At 47.7% G+C, this 20,133-nt stretch overlaps 1 protein-coding gene and 1 long non-coding RNA gene across 3 annotated transcripts in view; one reads left to right on the top strand and one right to left on the bottom strand.

Moving 5' to 3' along the window:
- Positions 1-5,264, bottom strand: part of LOC135002414 (uncharacterized) — a 116,194-nt gene extending 110,930 nt beyond the window's left edge. The window contains exon 1 of the long non-coding RNA XR_010203613.1: positions 4,936-5,264. This is a non-coding gene — a long non-coding RNA (uncharacterized LOC135002414). The remainder of the gene's footprint in view (positions 1-4,935) is intronic.
- Positions 5,265-5,271: 7 nt separating this feature from the next.
- Positions 5,272-20,133, top strand: part of MICU2 (mitochondrial calcium uptake 2) — a 535,492-nt gene continuing 520,630 nt past the window's right edge. The window contains exon 1 of one of the 2 annotated variants that reach the window (XM_063951667.1): positions 5,272-5,527. In XM_063951667.1, coding sequence (XP_063807737.1) covers positions 5,327-5,527 — 201 coding nt within the window. In that variant the 5' untranslated portion in view covers positions 5,272-5,326. The remainder of the gene's footprint in view (positions 5,528-20,133) is intronic. The other variant, XM_063951666.1, reaches the window with a different exon arrangement.

Below are 20,133 nucleotides of genomic sequence, written 5' to 3'. Positions count from 1 at the left end.
ACAAAAGTCTGGACTTCTGGGAGAGAAGCCAATTCCTTCTGAAAGAAAATTGATAGGGCCGAAATCTGTACCTTAATGGAGCTTAACTTTAGGCCCATATCCACTCCTGTTTGTAGAAAGTGGAGAAAACGGCCCAGATGGAAATCTTCAGTAGGAGCATTCTTGGCTTCACACCAAGATACATACTTCCTCCAGATGCGGTGATAATGTTTCGCCGTCACCTCCTTCCTAGCCTTAATCAGAGTAGGGATGACTTCCTCCGGAATACCTTTCCCCGCTAGGATTTCGTGTTCAACCGCCATGCCGTCAAACGTAACCGCGGTAAGTCTTGGGACACGCAGGGCCCCTGCTGCAACAGGTCTTCCCTGAGAGGAAGAGGCCACGGATCTTCTGTGAGCATTTCCTGAAGATCTGAATACCAGGCCCTTCGAGGCCAATCTGGAATAATGAGTATTGTCTGCACTCTTTTTCGTCTTTTGATTCTCAGTATTTTTGAGATAAGCGGAAGAGGAGGGAACACATAGACCGACTGAAACACCCATGGTGTCACCAGGGCGTCCACCGCTACTGCCTGAGGGTCCCTTGACCTGGCACAATACCTCCGAAGCTTCTTGTTGAGGCGTGACGCCATCATGTCTATTTGTGGAAGTCCCTACTGACTTGTTATCTCTGTAAAAACTTCCTGATGAAGTCCCCACTCTCCTGGATGGAGATCGTGTCTGCTGAGGAAGTCTGCTTCCCAGTTGTCCACTCCCGGAATGAAGACTGCTGACAGAGCGCTTACGCGATTTTCCGCCTAGCGAAGAATCCTGGTGGCTTCCGCCATTGCCACTCTGCTCCTTGTCCCGCCTTGGCGGTTTACATGAGCCACAGCTGTGACGTTGTCTGATTGAATCAGAACCGGTAGGTCGCGAAGAAGATTCTCCGCTTGTCGTAGGCCGTTGTATATGGCCCTCAATTCCAGTACGTTGATGTGTAGACAAGCCTCCTGGCTTGACCATAGTCCCTGAAAATTTCTTCCTTGTGTGACTGCTCCCCATCCTCGGAGGCTCGCGTCCATGGTCACCAGAACCCAGTCTTGAATGCCGAACCTGCGACCCTCGAGAAGGTGAGCACTCTGCAGCCACCACAGGAGAGACACCCTGGCCCTGGGGGACAGGCTTATTTTCTGATGTATTTGTAGATGGGACCCCGACCACTTGTCCAGAAGGTCCCACTGAAACGTCCTCGCATGGAACCTGCCGAAGGGGATGGCCTCGTAGGTCGCCACCATTTTTCCCAGTACTCGAGTGCATTGATGGACTGACACTCTTTTCGGTTTTAACAGGTCTCTGACCATGTTCTGGAGTTCCTGGGCTTTTTCCATCGGGAGAAAAACCCTCTTTAGTTCCGTGTCCAGAATCATGCCTAAGAAAGGTAGCCGAGTCGTTCGAACCAACTGTGACTTTGGTAGATTTAGAATCCAGCCATGCTGCTGCAGCACTCTCAGGGAGAGCGACACGCTTTTCTGCAATTGATCTCTCGATCTCGCTTTTATCAGGAGATCGTCCAAGTACGGGATAATTGTGACTCCCTGCCTGCGCAGGAGCACCATCATTTCCGCCATTACCTTGGTGAAAATCCTCGGGGCCGTGGAAAGCCCAAACGGCAACGTCTGAAACTGGTAATGACAGTCCTGTACAGCGAATCTCAGGTACGCCTGATGAGGGGGATATATGGGGACATGAAGGTATGCATCCTTTATGTCTAGTGACACCATAAAATCCCCCCCTTCCAGGCTGGAGATAACTGCCCGAAGCGATTCCATCTTGAATTTGAACTTTTTCAAGTACAGGTTTAGGGATTTTAGATTTAGAATGGGTCTGACCGAGCCATCCGGTTTCGGGACCACAAACAGGGTTGAATAGTACCCCTTCCCCTGTTGACCTAGGGGAACCTTGATACACAGTTTTTGAATTGCAGCTAAAACTATCTCCCTCTCTGGGGTAGAAGCTGGTAAAGCCGATTTGAAAAATCGGCGAGGAGGCACCTCTTCGAATTCCAGCTTGTAGCCTTGGGATACAATTTCCATCGCCCAAGTATCCACGTCTGACTGAACCCAGACGTGGCTGAAGAGTCGAAGACGTGCCCCCACCGGCGCGGACTCCCTCAGTGGAGCCCCAGCATCAAGTGGTGGATTTAGTAGAAGCCGGGGAGGACTTCTGCTCCTGGGAACTAGCCGTAGCAGGCATTCTTTTTCCTCTACCTTTACCTCTGGCGAGGAAGGAAGAGTCCCGACCTCTTCTGGACTTATGCGACCGAAAGGACTGCATCTGATATTGTGGTGTTTTCTTTTGCTGTGGGGGAACATAAGGTAAAAAAGTAGCTTTACCCGCGGTAGCAGTGGAAACCAGGTCCGCGAGACCTTCCCCAAATAAAACCTCACCCTTGTAAGGCAAAACTTCCATATGTCTCTTCGAGTCGGCATCACCCGTCCATTGGCGGGTCCACAGGGCTCGCCTAGCAGAAATTGCTATGGCGTTGGCTCTTGAACCTAACAGCCCAACGTCTCTCGCAGCGTCTCTCATATATAAGGCTGCGTCTTTAATGTGACCCAAGGTCAATAAAATGCTATCCCTATCTAGGGTATCAATGTCAGATGACAAGTTATCTGCCCAAGCTGCTACTGCGCTACAAACCCAAGCCGACGCTATTGCCGGTCTGAGCAAGGCACCCGTATGTGCATAAATTGATTTTAAGGTAGTTTCCTGTCTGCGATCAGCAAGATCCTTGAGGGCTGCCGTGTCTGGAGACGGTAGCGCGGCCTTTTTGGACAAGCGCGTTAAAGCCTTGTTCACCCTGGGCGAGGATTCCCACCGTAACCTGTCCTGTGCAGGGAAAGGATACGCCATAAGAATTCTCTTGGGAATCTGCAGTTTCTTGTCTGGAGTTTCCCAAGCCTTTTCAAATAACGCGTTCAGCTCATGAGATGGGGGAAAGGTTATCTCAGGTTTCTTTTCCTTACACATGCATATCCTCGTGTCAGGGACAGAGGGGTCATCTGTGATATGCAAAACATCTTTTATTGCAATAATCATATAATGAATACTTTTGGCCACCCTTGGGTGTAACCTCGCATCATTGTAGTCGACACTGGAGTCAGAATCCGTGTCGGTATCAGTGTCTGCTACTTGGGACAGGGAACGTTTCTGAGACCCTGGAGGGCCCTGTGATACAGCCAAAGCCATGTATTGACTCCCTGTCTTTTCTCTGGACTCTGCTTTGTCCATTCTCTTATGTAATAAAGACACATTTGCATTTAAAACATTCCACATATCCAGCCAATCAGGTGTCGGCGTCGCCGACGGAGACACCACAATCATCTGCTCCACCTCCTCCTTAGATGAGCCTTCCGCTTCAGACATGCCGACACACACGTACCGACACCCCCACACACTCAGGGATATATATATATATATGGAGACAGTCCCCCAATAAGGCCCTTTGGAGAGACAGAGAGAGAGTATGCCAGCACACACCCAGCGCCACCGGACACTGGAATAAAATCCCAGTCAGTACAGCGCTTTTATAAAAATATACTCACTGCGCCAAATAAATGTGCCCCCCCCCACTTTTTTTGCCCTCTGTACTTGTGTTCAGCAGGGGAGAGTCTGGGGAGCCAGCTTCTCTGCAGCGTGCTGTGTAGAAAATGGCGCTGGTTAGTGCTGAGGAATCAAGCTCCGCCCCCTCACCGGCGGGCTTCGATCCCGCTCAAATCTTTATACTGGCGTTACCTCATAGAAGATCTGAAGTCTTCTGCCGCCTTTGAAGTCTTCTTTCTTCTCATACTCACCCGGCTTCTATCTTCCGGCTCTGTGAGGAGGACGAACGGCGAGGGTGAGACCTGCGTTCCGACCCTCTGGAGCTAATGGTGTCCAGTAGCCTAAGAAGCAGAGCCTATCATTTAAGTAGGTCTGCTTCTCTCCCCTCAGTCCCACGATGCAGGGAGCCTGTTGCCAGCAGTGCTCCCTGAAAATAAAAAACCTAACAAAAAGTATTTTTCAGAGAAACTCAGTAGAGCTCCCCTGCAGTGCTTCCAGTCTCCTCTGGGCACAAGATCTAACTGAGGTCTGGAGGAGGGGCATAGAGGGAGGAGCCAGTGCACACCCATCTAAAGTCTTTAGAGTGCCCATGTCTCCTGCGGAGCCCGTCTATACCCCATGGTCCTTACGGAGTCCCCAGTATCCTCTAGGACGTAAGAGAAAAAGTGGGGAGGCACTGAGGAGAGAGAGACATAAATTGATTTGAGCACCTACGATTCTGTGTATATGACAGCTCTGTGTGGCTTGTATGGAATCAGTAGCTGGAGGATATACTGATCCTTATAGTGCCATATTGGAGGATCTTGGGGTGCCTCCATGTGAGTTGGGTCTCAATTTTGAAATACATACCTCCCAACTTTGCAGTGGCTGTAGTAGGGACATTTCCTAAATAAGGGGGCATGATCTAACGAGAAGTGCTGCTGTAAAGCCACGCCCCCATTTCTGTCATTGTGGGGGGCATGCTCAGCGCTCTGTAAGCTGCTGCCATGTCCCCTGTCCCTCTCTCCCAGTGAATAGACACTGTGCACATGCGCACAGCAGCTATTCACTGCTGCTCTACTAAGCAGTGCAGCAAAATGAGAAAGGGCCTCCTAACTGACCCCCTACCGTGGGACACTGTGGCCCACGGGTGGGACAGTCCTTGGAAAAGGGGATTTATGTTTAACGTAAGCCGGCATTTCACCTGGTTTTAATCAACCATAGTACCTGTGTAATTCATGAGTGTCCCAATTTAAAAGGATACTATGGTAGGCCTAGAAATACTTAAATATATGACCGAAAGTACTGCAGACGCTATTATCACGTAGCGCAGGACCACCAGAGCAGAGACTCCTAGATGTGGCTGGTGGCTTACCATATGTTTGATGTCTGTAACGGAGATCTCTGCATTGCTATTATCATGTAGGATTCATGAGTCTTTTGCTGGTCCAATGTGGTGTGCTGTGGGAATGTATTTCTACTAGTCTAGTTTAACCCCCTACACACCTTTGAAGGAGCTATAATTGAGTTAAGCAACTTCTCTCTCAGGGTGATGTGTGTAACACAGGGAGACATGCCTGTTACCATAGTAACACGCTGTTATGATGAGCCACGTGTTGTGTCAGCAGCAGCCACTGTGTCCCATTCCTACTGCACAGTCACACAGATACCACCGCCTAACCAGACCTGCCGCCGTGACGTCACGCACCGCCGCGCTCTCGCGAGACCTGGCCACCCACTGACAGCTGACAGACACTTCCGGGAAGATGGCAGCTTGGAGATCGGCTGTCTCAGGTTTGGCCCGTAGATGGGCGGCCAACGGTATCCCCCAGCTCAGGGTCCCTTCCGGAGCTGCCCGTGTCGCCGCAGTGGCCCTCGCTGGTGCCGGGGCCGCGTGTTCCGGTGTGTTGCTGGTGAGGGGGAGCGGACGCTGGGGTCCCGGAACCCTGCAGAGGGTGTGCGCACAGGTGAGCGGAGGGGAACGGGAGGGTGGGTGCATAGACTGAGGTGGACCTGTGCCTCCGCCTCCTGACAGCATGGGCTCTAGCCGTGCCGTGCTAGCATTCCCCTGCACTGGCACTCACACAGGGCTTGCTGGGACTTGTAGTCTCGTGTCAGGTGGGGAGGCATAGGCTGGTCACATCTGAAGCAGGTCACTGGGGCTGCACAGAGCTTCAGTACGACTGCATGTCTTTGTGTGTGTGTGTGTATATATATATATATATATATATCTATATAATGCTGTTACCTAGGGGTATTTGCACTTTGTAACCTGTTTTGTACAACTTGTGTGTATGGTTTTATTTATTGACCTGTCACTTTGGAGCAGTAAGCCTGTAGGTAAATGTCTCCTCTTGTGGCTTTGAGGTATCGGCAGTGATACAAGGGATTTGGATTGGTCGGAGTTGGGGGTGTATTTATGTGTGTGCGTCGGTAGGCTGTGACCCAGTGGTTGGATGTGGGCATTCTAGGAATTATTGTGGCTAGCGAGCTGTCCAGTTTCTGGGCTAATAGTTTAGTTCTGATATATGAGTACTCCTGAAGGGAATCGGTGAAGATCCAGCTGCACAGGGTCCCATCCATCAGTGTCGACGCTGGGATCCTGCACAGCGGTACAATGCCAGCTCCGTCACCCAGCGCCACAAGCTCTTCTCCCTCTATGGGTGTACACGACACCCATAGCGGGGGAATATAACCTGTGGCGAGCTTGCTAGCGCTCCGCCCACTGCTGGCATCCTGTTGGCCAGGATGTCGCTGTAAGTATATTGACGGCCTGTATCCCGGCCATCGGTATTACATAGTGAATCCCTTCTAACATAGGGGCAGATGTAGCAAAGCTCTGAGAGAGATAAAGTACCAACCAATCGGCTCCTAACTGTAATTCTTGAAATACTGCCTGTAACATGCTTGGTACTTTATCTCTCTCCCATAGCCATTTAAATGCGCTATCCACCCCGTGATCAGCTCACAGCTGGGGTACGCTGGCTTGAATCACATGAGCTAGTGCAATTGGGGACGTTTGCTCTATTATTTTGTTAATGGTGTATTTCAAATTTAAACAGAAATAAGCTGAGAACGATATGGCCTTATAGGCTTCAGCGTGATATTTCTATTACGTTTCACAGGTGTGTGTTACGAGCCGCATCATAATGTTTATATGAAAGACATTGGGGTTGTTTATTAACAAGTGCAAATGTGCCATTTATGCTGCCCACACCTGGAATCATCCTGCTATTTGGCATGTGCACACCAAGTAAACGGGATCATTGTACAATTTTGGCCAACACATAGAAGAAATCGGATGACATTCAGCCCCTTGGGCTTAAAAGACCGTACAGACTGGGAGATGTGTGCTGAGCGGTCTAGCACAGACCGCCCAGCACACCTCTCTCTCCCCGCTCAGCGTAGCGCAATGTGTGCTGAGAGTGGGGGAACAGCCGGGGGGGGGGGGGGGGGGCAGCGCTCATTTCACCCAGCAGTGAAATGAGCGACCTGCTAGATTGTGCCTAGCACCGGCGATAGCGACATGAGGGACCGCGCATCGCTGTCGCCGGCATTCCTCAGATTGCTTAGAAATTAGGTGAACATCGCTCTGTGTGTACCCCCCCCTTTAGTGTCCAGATGGTGGTTTCCTGGAGTGATCAAGGATTATTAGTTCATTTGGAAGATGTTCGCACCCTCAAGCCAATAGTGATCATTTTCAGGTTGCAGAGGCCGTTATCAGACCAGTGTGTGGCCAGCATTAGACAGTGAAAGCAAAGTGACATCTATGTTCAACGGCACATTTGCACCGCGTTTCTAAATAAAATGCCCAATTCCTGGTAAATGGTTGATAATGTGCAGTATTTTGTTTGATACATTTTCTTTTAGCTGCAAGAAATATTATTCCTCAGTATCTACTATTATGAGAGTTTATTCAATAAAGTACTTGTAATGCTATTAATTTCCAACATTAATGGGGAAATACAATTGCTTTTTCCCCGGCAGTCAGCAGATATGGTGGCCAATCCCGGGATCGGGATCGGCGGGATCCCGGGATTTAGGGCCAATCCTGGGGATTTAAGCTCCAATCCTGGGGATTGAGGGATCAGCGTTGAGCGTCCACAGGACGCTCAAACGCTGCCCGGCTTCCTCCTTCCGGGTCCCCAGCGCAGCGTGAGAGGTCACGCTGCGCTGTCAGCCGTTGCTAGGAGCCGCCAGCAGCACTCAAACGATGTTCCCCTCCCACCTAGCTAAAAGCCAATCCCGGGTATTCCGGGAAACCCGGGATTGGCCATTTTTCAATCCCGATTCCCGGGATTGAAAAAAATGACCCGGGATTGGCTTCCCTATCAGCAGATGGCACCCAATGAAGCTATTCAATTGTAGCTCCGTTTGGGCGCGATCGGCTACTGGAGGCAGCATTTCAGCTTGCACCCCCTTGGAGTGGTGAGCTGAAATGCCTGAAAAGTGACCAGTTTAAACGCCGAAACGGGTTTTTCTCATTGCACCCATTAGTCTGGTCACGTTTACCCACTTTACATGGCTAAACCCGTCCTCTATGAGCGCGATAAAAAAGAGGAATTGAATGTGGCTCTGCGATCTCTCGTCACTTTAGATGGGAGATCGGACGCAATATAACAGATAGTCATGATTTGGATGTTCAATGTCTATTTTCCCACTGATTGGTACAGACACATTACCATTATGATACGCAGTTAATTGAACTTTCATTTATTATGCTATCTTTCAACCTGTTAACTAAAATTAATGTAGTTAAGTGATCAAATTCTGACTAGAGCCGAATTCTACTAGCCGCAAAGTTTTCGCTGCGAAAACGGGCTTTTTGCAGGTACGTTCACTCTTCCGCAATTCACCTATTTAGTTGCAAATTCTTGACAATGGGACTACCGTGAAAATTGTTGCTGAAAGTGAAAAATGGGTAAATCTGCTTGTACTCCCCCCTCCACCCAAAGAAAAAAAAAAAGAAAAGAAAAAGCTGAACTAACATCGGATAACTGTATAAAAGTTTATTCGTTATAAGTATTTCTGGTATTTAAATTGGGTCAAATGGCAGATACATGCAAAACAATTCACAGTAAGTGCTAAAATAAAATTTGGGGTACATAAAAATGGGTATAACTGTATATTTGGGTCGTTCTAGGGGACCGGGCATTTTTAACTTAAAACAGGGATATTTCCCAACTTTTAATCTGCTCAGAGGTGGCAGCTAGAAATTTGCGGTAATTCTACAGCAGATCCATTTTCGGTGACAATTGAATATGCACTTTTCATGATTCACAGTAAAATTTCCTTTTTTGCCGTGAATGCGGCTATTTATTTATTTTGTAGGTTATTTACCAGTGAGATGGGTTTTTTTTTAACATACATTTTTGTTGAATGAAGGAAAACCATTTTTTTTCCAACATTATGTTTAATAATTTATTTTCTACTAATAAGTTTATGGTTATTGTGCAATTTTTAAATGTTAAAATATTAGTAAGCCTTCAGGGTGATGTGAAGCACCGCAGTACCAATTTTTTGTTAACTTTGGGCCTAATTCAGATCTGATCGCTGGGATGCGTTTTTTTTTTTTTTTTTGCTGCCCTGCGATCAGATAGTTGCCACCTACAGGGGGAGGGGAAAAGCGCTGGGCAAGTGTCAGATCGCTTCTGTTGCAGAGCTGCACAAAAATCAGTTTGTGCAGTCTCTGCGCAGCCCACTTCCTTCCTGTGCAATTGAATCCTGCTGATTGGGGCCGTCGCTGACGTCAGACACCCTCCCTCAAAACGCCTGAGCCGTCTGCGTTTTTCCTAACACTCCCGGAAAACGCTCAGTTTCCACCCACAAACGGCTTCTTCCTGTCAGTCTCCTTGTGAACACCAGTGCGTTTGGATCTTTTGCACCATCCCGTCGCTAGGCGCCAATGCCTGTTGCTGTTGTGCGACACGCCTGTGCAGTGCGGTGCATGCGCAGTTAGGACCTGATCACCCACTAAACGCACAGCAGCGATCTGGTCTGAATGACCCCCTTTGTCTGTTATTTTAGAGCAGTGATTGATTTATTTATTTAAAAAAAAAAAAGAATATAGTAACAATCTTAGGATGTCATCCATCTTTCATATACAGTATTCTCTCTTGTTGCTTCAGGTTTCCCGGAACATGCTTAAACTGAGCAATGCTGTGACCACATTCAGGTTAAATCTCTATCTGGTTTCCTGAATTTCTATGGTGGTTGTCCTCATCATAATAATAGAACCTAGTACAAATAAATATAATTGATTGACAAAGTTAAAGGTGCATACACACTTCTCCATGAGTCAGTGTTTGCCGTTGAACTACCAGGCAAACGACATAGGGCCTAATTCAGATCTGTTCGCTCGCTAGGGTTTTTTTTTACAGTTTTGCGGTCGCATAGTCGCCGCCCATAGGGGGGGTGTATTTTCGCTTTGTAAGTGTGTGAACGCATGTGTTGCAGAGCTGTTCAAACAGATCTTGTGCAGGCTTTGAGTAGCCCAGGACTTACTCAGCCGCTGCGATCACTTCAGCCTGTCCGGGACCGGAATTGACGTCAGGAACGCTCTCTGCAAACGTACGGACACGCCTGCATTTTTCCCATCACTCCCAGAAAACAGTCAGTTGACACCCACAAACTTCTTCTTCCTGTCAATCTCCTTGCGAACTCCCTCTTCACACAAACCCATCGCTGAGCAGCTATCCGCTTTGTACCCGTGCGACGCGCCTGCGATTTGCGGTGCATACGCATGCATAGTTTAGATCTGATCGCCCGCTGTACAAAAACGCAGCCTAGCGATCAGGTCTGAATTAGGCCCATAGTGCATACACACTTAACGATATCGTTCAGTGAAGTCATCCTGCCACATCCCTGAACATGCAGTTTCTGACTATATCATCAGATTCACCTGCATGTTCGGACGTTAGGCAATATCGTACACACTGGACGATATCACCAACGATTTGTTGTGTTTGTCCACACCGTTTAAAATATTGTCTAGTGTGTATAGAAGTCTGACTTAGGGGTGTATTCAATTAGAGTCGGAAACTGCCGTCTTGTCGGAAAGACGACAGTTTCCGACTGGAATAGGTCGGAAGGGGTTCCAACCTATTCAATAGGGGCAAATATTTTGCTGTCGGAAAGCAGTTGGATCGGCGGAATACCAGCCGATCCGCCTGCTGCTGTCGGAAACGGGCCCAAATCCGACAGGTTTTGGCCCCCTTTTCCCGACAAACTCAATCCGACTTGAAAACAAGTTGGATTGAGGTGAGGAGACGGGGAGCTGTGCTACGGGGATCGGGGATGAGAGGTACCTTGACGGCCGTCCCCCGGCCAGGCACAACTCTCCCTGCAGTGCCTCCCCCGCCGCCGCAGGCATCACCCCTACTACCAGCTCCGTCCGCCGATCTCACCTCCCCCGCCGGCCGCCACACTGTTCTCCCTGCCGGCCGCTGCTCACTGTTCCTCCTACCGCTGCTGTCAGCGCACCCGGCAGGACAAGACACAGGGAACGGCCATATCCGACAGTCGGATTTGGCCGCTCTTTGAATAGGGGTTGTCGGGTCCATTCCAACAACTGCATGTCAGAATGGACCCGACTCTTATTGAATATACCCCATAGTCTCCTATACATTGATATTATTAGAAAAAAGTCTGCAGATGTTCATGGTGTGACCTTGATTTTGGGATATTCAAATACTGGTAGGCTAGTACACATTTAATTGACATTTTGGGGAATTTCAATTTGTCAGCAGTACAACAACTAGCCGATATGTGTAGCGATGCCTGGTGGCACATCACTTTGAATTGAATTCTACCCTTTGACCAACGTTGTTATGTTCTCTGGCATTTTCTGCTAGCTGCTTATATATACTTTATATCTATATATGTGTGTACATACTTCATTCTGAAGCATAGTTTCCCTCCCTCCTCCTAAATGATCTCTCCCTTCCCTCAGCTTTGTGTTTTATTTTCCCTTGTCAGCTGGTCCTTCGTGTTTATTATCAAGATCGTTTCATGGATGTTTCCGAGCGTTGGTTTGTGGATCAGACTTGCCGAGTCATAAACATAGAAGTGGCAGCTGCTTGCTATTTTCTTTAAAGCCGTAATCCCACCGCTAGCATCCTAATAAAGCGCTGGACCATTCCTTTTCTGCTTTTATAGTAGGGTTTGACACATGAGATCTTTAGGTGTATTCTCAGTTTAATTTTATGGAACTTTCAAGGAAACAGATTACATGTTAAATGGAATGAAAAAAATAGGGAAATAAGCCAGCATTACTAAGCTGTTACTTAGGAACATAATAGAGAAGAAATCATTCTGATTCTGCCTTTAAATAATATCTGTAATAGTGCTATTCGCCCAAGATATGCTGTACATACACAAATTAATTTTATGGGAGAAAGGGTGGGATGAGAACAAGAGCTAAAAATCCATGATTCTTGCCTATTTATATTGGTATGGATATCAGTGGTCTCACTAATTGTGTAATCTGCTAATATAAGGGTCGATTCAAGTTAGAGTGAATTGTATAGCTCCGGGAAGGAGCACACCTGGAACTATTCAAATCAGCGCAATGTTGTCCCCGACTAGAAGTTTTCTTCTTGCACACCTCCGGGACTGTGAGCAGAAATCTGACAAAAGTACGTCCGCAATGCTGTTTTGTGTCCTAGCGCGTCGCAAACAGTATCGCGGCAGGGCAGTTTAGTCGGACAATGGCTGTTCTCGCAACTAAACACCCTGTTTAGTCCACGAGTAAGGGCAATATGCGACTTAGCATCGCACTGAATTAAATAGCACCGGGAGTGCCTTCCCGGCGCTATTCAATTTGTTCTATATTTTGTTTGACCCCAGAGAGAGAGATACATTATACGTACATAGGTCTGGCACAGGTTTATCCATACCCTTAAGCTTTGCTGTCATCACACATTGGTGCAATTATTATTGTTATTTGTTGTTTGTTTGTAAGAGATCATAGCACATCTCACTTTCCATAGAGGCTCCAGCCCTGTACTGGCCTGAGCTGCTGCCTCTATAACAAATGGATCTGATTCACGGTCAATAATGAGACTGCGTAGCTTGTGGGTGCAATTCGTTACAGCGTAGGAATAGCACGCTTTTTGTCCACCTACTCATGTGGCACCTGCCAGACTGTCTAGCGTTGGATACGTTTCTGTGTATGTTGCATCTCTCGTTAATTCGGCACAGTGGTTATCATTGAGCTCGATTTTAATTCTGCGCAGAATGAATAGCGCCGGGAAATAGGGAACACTGTCATTTCTGGGAAGGCCGGTTCTCGTGGACTAAACAGGGTGTTTTGCCGACTAAAGTGCCTGGCGTGATGCTGTTTCCGCTGCGCTAAGGGCAGAAAGCAACATTGCGACTGCACTTTTGTCGGATTTCTGCTCGCCCCCTTCTGGGGGTGCGAAAAGAAATCCTCTCGTCGGGTGTCTCATCGCGCTGAATTGAATAGTACCGGAAGCTAATTCCCGACCCTATTCAATCCACGCGGAATTGAATCGACCCCATTGCTACCTCATTGTCCTGCAGCCACTGTCTGGGGCGTTTTCTACTACAGGCCAAAAATATACTGGTAAATTAGTTTCTGATAAAAATAGACTTGATCCGTATGATTAGGAATGTAAACTGTAAGCTCCGGTGGGACAGGCTCACTGACTATATTCTCTGGAAGGCACTTCATGATATGGCAGCGCAGTACAAATGATAAATTACATATTGAAAATGTTAATAAAAGAAAATACAAAGGGGGGAATTCAAATGTTATCACCCACCCGATCTCCTGTCTTAAGTGAGAGATCAAGGGGCGATGTTCAAATGCCCCCAATTATCACACTGACCGAGTTTAGACGCACAGAGCTTGAGTGTGAAAAGACCCATTTGGGGGCCTAAACGGGTCTCTTTATGCGCATTTCAGCTATGGTGGGGGGGGGAGGGGAACCTTTGAATCCGACCAAAAGAGTTTTTTTAAAGTGTTTTTTTGGTTGTAGTTCTGTAATAGATTTTTTTTTTCATAATTACAATTATATAGCTTGGAATATATAGATGGTTTCTTCTCTTGTTAATCTGAAGATATTTTAATCCTTAATTGACTTAAATTTCTAACACTTTTATCCTCACCCTGAATTACAAAAATAAATGAACATATTCAAAGTAATTTGAAAGTTGAGATGTTTTACACGTTTGCCAGTAGTTTGTCTTTGCATGTGATGTCCCACGCCATGTGCCGCTGGTCTTATTGCATCACTTGCCACATTGCTTGTGCCTCTTGTCTTTCAGTGAGTGTACAGCTGTGGTTGCAGTAATGAGGACTGCTTGTAATGAGCCGTCTTCATGTGAGTCTGAGAACTTGTACTTGCTGTTTATATCAACCTGTTACATATCGTGTCATGCAAGGCACCACTTGGTTATTTAAAGACATTCCAGTGTAAAACTGCATGAGGCTATCATTTCACCTACCTTCTATTTTACTATGCTACAGGAGGTCACAAGGGTTTTTGATAATTATTGGTCAGTGGTGCTTTTTTACGCTTGTCCAGAGGCAAATTGAACTCATTATGGTAGGCATTCCCAACCTCTGTCCTCAAGGCACTCTAAGGGGTCGATTCAATTCACTGACAGTTGAATAGCGCCGGGAGTTTGTTTCCGGCGCTATTCAATACAGCGGCGAGTGACCCTCAATTGTCGGGAATTCTTCTCTCATCCCCGGGGGATGAGAGAAGAAACCCGACAAAGGTCGGGGAGTTAAGTCGGAGAATGCCCGTTCTCCCGACAAAACAACCTGTTTAGTCGGCGAGAACGGGCCATCGCCGACTTAACTGGAGCTGAATTGAATAGCGTCTGGAGCTAATTGCCGGCGCTATTCATCTGTTGCCGAATTGAATCGACCCCTAAGGGGGAGATTCAACTGTTTGAAAAGTCAGCTGGGTGTCTGTTTTTTCCTATCTAATAGACAGGAAAAAACAGACACCCAACCGACTTTTCAGACATTTGAATTCCCCCCTAAAGGTGCATACACACGGTGAGATGTAAAGTTAGTGTAAATTGTACCGTGTGTGCACAGCTTGCGATACCGATGCGAGCGCCCATGGCGTCGGTATCGTAAGAAGACATAAGGCCTCATACACCAGTACGATAATGCCCGATTTCATCCGATTTCGGGCATTTTGGAGGCGTTTCTGATCCGATCCGATGCGCATTCCTGTGAGCATCGGATCCTCCAGATTGAATGTGCTGCACATTCAATCATGTCCGACCCCGGAGGCATGGCTGGGATCGCCCAGGATTGTCCAAGATACATCGTATGCAAATGGACAGCATACAATGTATACCGGCCGATCCTGGCCCCCGGGAGGCTGCCGGGGTGATCGCCTGCGACATGTCAGACGGACATGTCACAGTAGTGTGTGGAGCCCTATAGACTCTGCAGGCAAGTCAATCTTGACAATATTGTGTACAGTCTAGTACATAGTATCATCAAAATTGGCACTTAGTCAAAATCTCACATGAAGTTGGGTACACACGGTAAGATTTTGGCTAAGTTAAGATATCCCACACTATTTCCCTGAGCTCCTGAACAAACTAAATAGTGCATACACACGGTAAGATATAGCAGATGATTTAGCACGATAGGATATAGCATAAGATATAGCATAGATATGGCTTTTCACTACTGTGATATTGGATACAGTCTCATACGTTAACATACACACGGTACAGTATGCATTAGATAGTGTACTATCTATCCAAAATTGAGCCCCGTGTTTATCGGATCCTACCCGTGGGAGCGCATACCACTCTATATTGCATACACACTGTAAGATATAGGGCACTATATCGCAAACTAGCCAGATAGTGTACAATATAGTGCAAAAAAATTGCACCGTGTGTACCCCGCTATATTCAAAATCTCAAGTAAATATAGTCGACATCGGTGGTTCAGGGCTCCGGTGAGTTCAGGGGAAATCGCAAAGTCAAAATCTGAGATAGTCAATATCTCACCTTGTGTATGCACCGTTACAGTTTTAGTGATATCCAGGCTTGAGCACAGGTGACCTAACTAGTGCCTCAGTTTTTTTTTATTTAACCACCTGTGCTGAAGTCAGGATATCACTAAATTCTGCACTGTTAGTGTGCCTTGAGGAATGAGGTTGGGAATGCCTGCATTATAGAATCAATTAGGAGTGATGCAGTGTGCACATAAATTTCGCTCATGGGGGTATATTTACTAAGCTCCCGATTTTGACCGAGATGCCGTTTTTTCTTCAAAGTGTCATCTCGGTTAATCTCGGTCATTTACTAAACACTAATCACGGCAGTGATGAGGGCATTCGTAATTTTTTGCTAGTTCAGGTAAAAAATTACGAATGAATACACCATCGGTCAAATTACGCCTGTTTAGATATGAATCTCGGTCATTTACTAAGAAGTGCAAAGCAAAAAAACACAAAACACTGCCGTGAAAAATTACAACTCGTAAAAAAGTCCTAAAAAAAAACAGACCTGCTTTTTTTTTTCCGTGATTTGAGATGCATGCAGGGATCCATGAGATCCGTGCATGTATATCAGTGGGAAGGGGTGGGAAAGTGCTTATTTTTGCCAAAAAAATTGCGTGGGGTCCCCCCTCCTAAGCATAACCAGCCTCGGGCTCTTTGAGCCGATCCTGGTTGCAGAAATATGGGGAAAAAAATGACAGGGGTTCCCCCATATTTAAGCAACCAGCATCGGGCTCTGCGCCTGGTCCTGGTCCCAAAAATACGGGGGACAAAAAGAGTAGGGGTCCCCCGTATTTTTAAAACCAGCACCGGGCTCCACTAGCTGGACAGATAATGCCACAGCCGGGGGTCACTTTTATACAGCGCCCTGCGGCCGTGGCATCAAAAATCCAACTAGTCACCCCTGGCCGGGGTACCCTGGGGGAGTGGGAACCCCTTCAATCAAGGGGTCCCCCCCCCCAGCCACCCAAGGGCCAGGGGTGAAGCCCGAGGCTGTCCCCCCCCCCCATCCAATGGGCTGCGGATGGGAGGGCTGATAGCCTTTGTTGTAAAATAAAAGATATTGTTTTTAGTAGCAGTACTACAAGTCCCAGCAAGCCTCCCCCGCATGCTGGTACTTGGAGAACCACAAGTACCAGCATGCGGCGGAAAAACGGGCCCGCTGGTACCTGTAGTACTACCACTAAAAAAATACCCAAAAAAACACAAGACACACACACCGTGAAAGTAAAGATTTATTACATACATGCACACAAACATACATACATACTTACCTTATGTTCTCACGCAGGTCGGTCCTCTTCTCCAGTAGAATCCAAGGGCTACCTGTTGAAGAAATTCTACTCACCAGATCCATGGGTCCAGGCTCCTCGGCAAATCCAGGGTTAATCCACGTACTTGAATAAATAAAAAAAAACGGTGTCCCGACCACGAACTGAAAGGGGACCCATGTTTGCACATGGGTCACCTTCCCACGAATGCCAGAAACCCACTTTGACTTCTGTCTAAGTGGGTTTCTTCAGCCAATCAGGGAGTGCCACGTTGTAGCACTCTCCTGATCAGCTGTGTGCTGCTGTCCTCACTGACAGGCAGCACACGGCAGTGTTACAATGTAGCGCCTATGCGCTCCATTGTAACCAATGCTGGGAACTTTCTGCTCAGCGGTGACGTCACTTTAGGTCAACCGCAGGGCAGAAAGTTCCCATCATTGGTTACAATGTTGCGCATAGGCGCTACATTGTAACACTGCCGTGTGCTGCCTGTCAGTGAGGACAGCAGCACACAGCTGATCAGGAGAGTGCTACAACGTGGCACTCCCTGATTGGCTGAAGAAACCCACTTAGACAGAAGTCAAAGTGGGTTTCTGGCATTCGTGGGAAGGTGACCCATGTGCAAACATGGGTCCCCTTTCAGTTCGTGGTCGGGACACCGTTTTTTTTTATTTATTCAAGTACGTGGATTAACCCTGGATTTGCCGAGGAGCCTGGACCCATGGATCTGGTGAGTAGAATTTCTTCAACAGGTAGCCCTTGGATTCTACTGGAGAAGAGGACCGACCTGCGTGAGAACATAAGGTAAGTATGTATGTATGTGTGTATGTATGTAATAAAATTATACTTTCACGGTGTGTGTCTTGTGTTTTTTTGGGTATTTTTTTAGTGGTAGTACTACAGGTACCAGCGGCCCCGTTTTTCCGCCGCATGCTGGTACTTGTGGTTCTCCAAGTACCAGCATGCGGGGGAGGCTTGCTGGGACTTGTAGTACTGCTACTAAAAACAATATCTTTTCATTATCACAAATGGCTATCAGCCTCCCCATCCGCAGCCCATTGGATGGGGGGGGACAGCCTCGGGCTTCACCCCTGGCCCTTGGGTGGCTGGGTGGGGGGGACCCCTTGATTGAAGGGGTCCCCACTCCCCCAGGGTACCCCGGCCAGGGGTGACTAGTTGGATTTTTGATGCCACGGCCGCAGGGCACTGTATAAAAGTGACCCCCGGCTGTGGCATTATCTGTCCAGCTAGTGGAGCCCGGTGCTGGTTTTAAAAATACGGGGGACCCCTACTCTTTTTGTCCCCCGTATTTTTGGAACCAGGACCAGGCGCAGAGCCCGATGCTGGTTGCTTAAATATGGGGGAACCCCTGTCAATTTTTTCCCCATATTTCTGCAACCAGGATCGGCTCAAAGAGCCCGAGGCTGGTTATGCTTAGGAGGGGGGACCCCACGCATTTTTTTTTGTGATTTTACATTGTTTAATTAAAAAAAAAAAAAATAAGAACCCCAGCACGGATCACACAGATCCGGCCGAGATTGATTGTAAAAAAAAACGGCAGTGTTTTGCTAATCACTGCCGTAAAAATAGGTAAAAAAAAACGAATGACATCGACATCGGAAGCAAAGAAAAATACGAATACGACAGCTTAGTAAATCCATCGTAATCAATTCAAAAAGTTGCAGTTTTACACTGTCGATGTCATTCGTGATTGAACTTTGACCTATTTTCGGAAATTACGAATCTTAGTAAATATACCCCATGGTGTCTTGTAAATTGTGTTTTTTAATGCACAGCTATATGGGGCTGCAACATTTCTTCTTACCCTCTTTTTCTTTAGAGAGCATTGAAGATATCTGTGATTGTAACATATTTCCCTATGGTAAATGGTGAGATCGTGTGAAACTGCCCACACTTGGGGAGGTCCACTTCTCAGCTGGAAACAATTTATTCTGATTAACCAATAACCAGTTGGATATTGACTGAATAGTACAAGCTGTTTATGGACAGACAGGTAAATGCCGGTGGATGGAGCGGCAGCATGGGGAAGGTAAGTATACTTAACTAACCCCAGTGCCACCCTAAACGTAACTCTCCCTCCCCGCAGCCTAAAACTAACCTCCCCCCTCCCCATAGCCTAATCCTAACCTTCCCTGGTGGTACCTAAACCTAACCTCCATGCCCCCTTCCTGCACCCTAAACGTAACCCTGCCTGGGGGTGATTAATCCTAAACCCCCTCCCCGCAGCCTAATCCTAACCATCCCCTACAGCCTAAACCACCCCGCCCCCCATGCAGTTTACCTGCATTGTGGACCGGTCCGCGCTCGTACGGGATCCCGGTGGTCGAGATTTTGGCGCTGGGATGGTGTGCCTTGTCGGGATAGCGGCATTTCAATCACTGTTTGGATTTCGGCGTCTGCATTTCGACTACAGTATAGGGTGGCCAATCCTGGGCCATTTTTTTCAATCCTGGGTATCGGGATTGGAAAATGGTCAATCCCGGTATTCCTGGAATACCTGGGATTGGCTTGTTTCCTGTATGGTCGCTCCCTGCCCCGCGCACACACAACTCATCATACTACATGGGCGGGTCGCTTCCACCGGGTGCGGCGGGTTTCGGGTAGTAGGCTGCGCACTCTTCCTCCGGGTTCGGCGACGTCCGTGCAGCGGGTGACAGGTAGGTGGCTGGCTACGCTGCGAGACCTCTGACTTTATGCCACGATGCGCAAGGGGAGGAGGGAGCCGAGCAGCGTCTGAGCCTCCTGAGGACGCATAACGCTGCCCAGCATTAAAAAAACAAATGGCCGTCTGATCCCGAAATCCGGGATTGAATCCCGGACGATTTTTGGCCTAAATCCTGGGATCCCGTCTATCCTGATCCCAGGATTGGCCACCCTACTACAGTAAATGCATGTGCTCTGCTGACAACAACATAGGAGGAGTAATGTACTTACTGTATGATTGCTAAGTGACTGGAGCACACAGTTGGTAGCTAATTTTCTGCAGCGGGGTACACTGGTATTCCACAGGGAATAACATCGGGGTGTAGAGTTGGATCTTGATCCGAGGCACCAACAGGCTAAAGCTTTGACTGTTCCCAGGATGCACTGTACCGCCTCCTCTATAGCCCTGCCTCCAGGCACTGGAGCTCAGTTTGTAAATTGGTGCCTGCAGTGCAGGTCACTAGCAGGATGGGGCTGTAGCCCTGAAAGAGCTATTTTAGAAGACCTCAAGGGCCGCAGCTACGCTAGGTAGCCCTGAAAAGAGCTTTTTTAGAAGACCTCAAGGGCCGCAGC

The sequence above is a fragment of the Pseudophryne corroboree genome, chromosome 2 (genome assembly GCF_028390025.1).
Source record: "Pseudophryne corroboree isolate aPseCor3 chromosome 2, aPseCor3.hap2, whole genome shotgun sequence".
Classification (NCBI taxonomy): Eukaryota; Metazoa; Chordata; class Amphibia; order Anura; family Myobatrachidae; genus Pseudophryne; species Pseudophryne corroboree.
The sequence above is the reverse complement of the archived record's forward strand: the minus strand, read 5'-3'. Positions and strand labels throughout refer to the sequence as shown.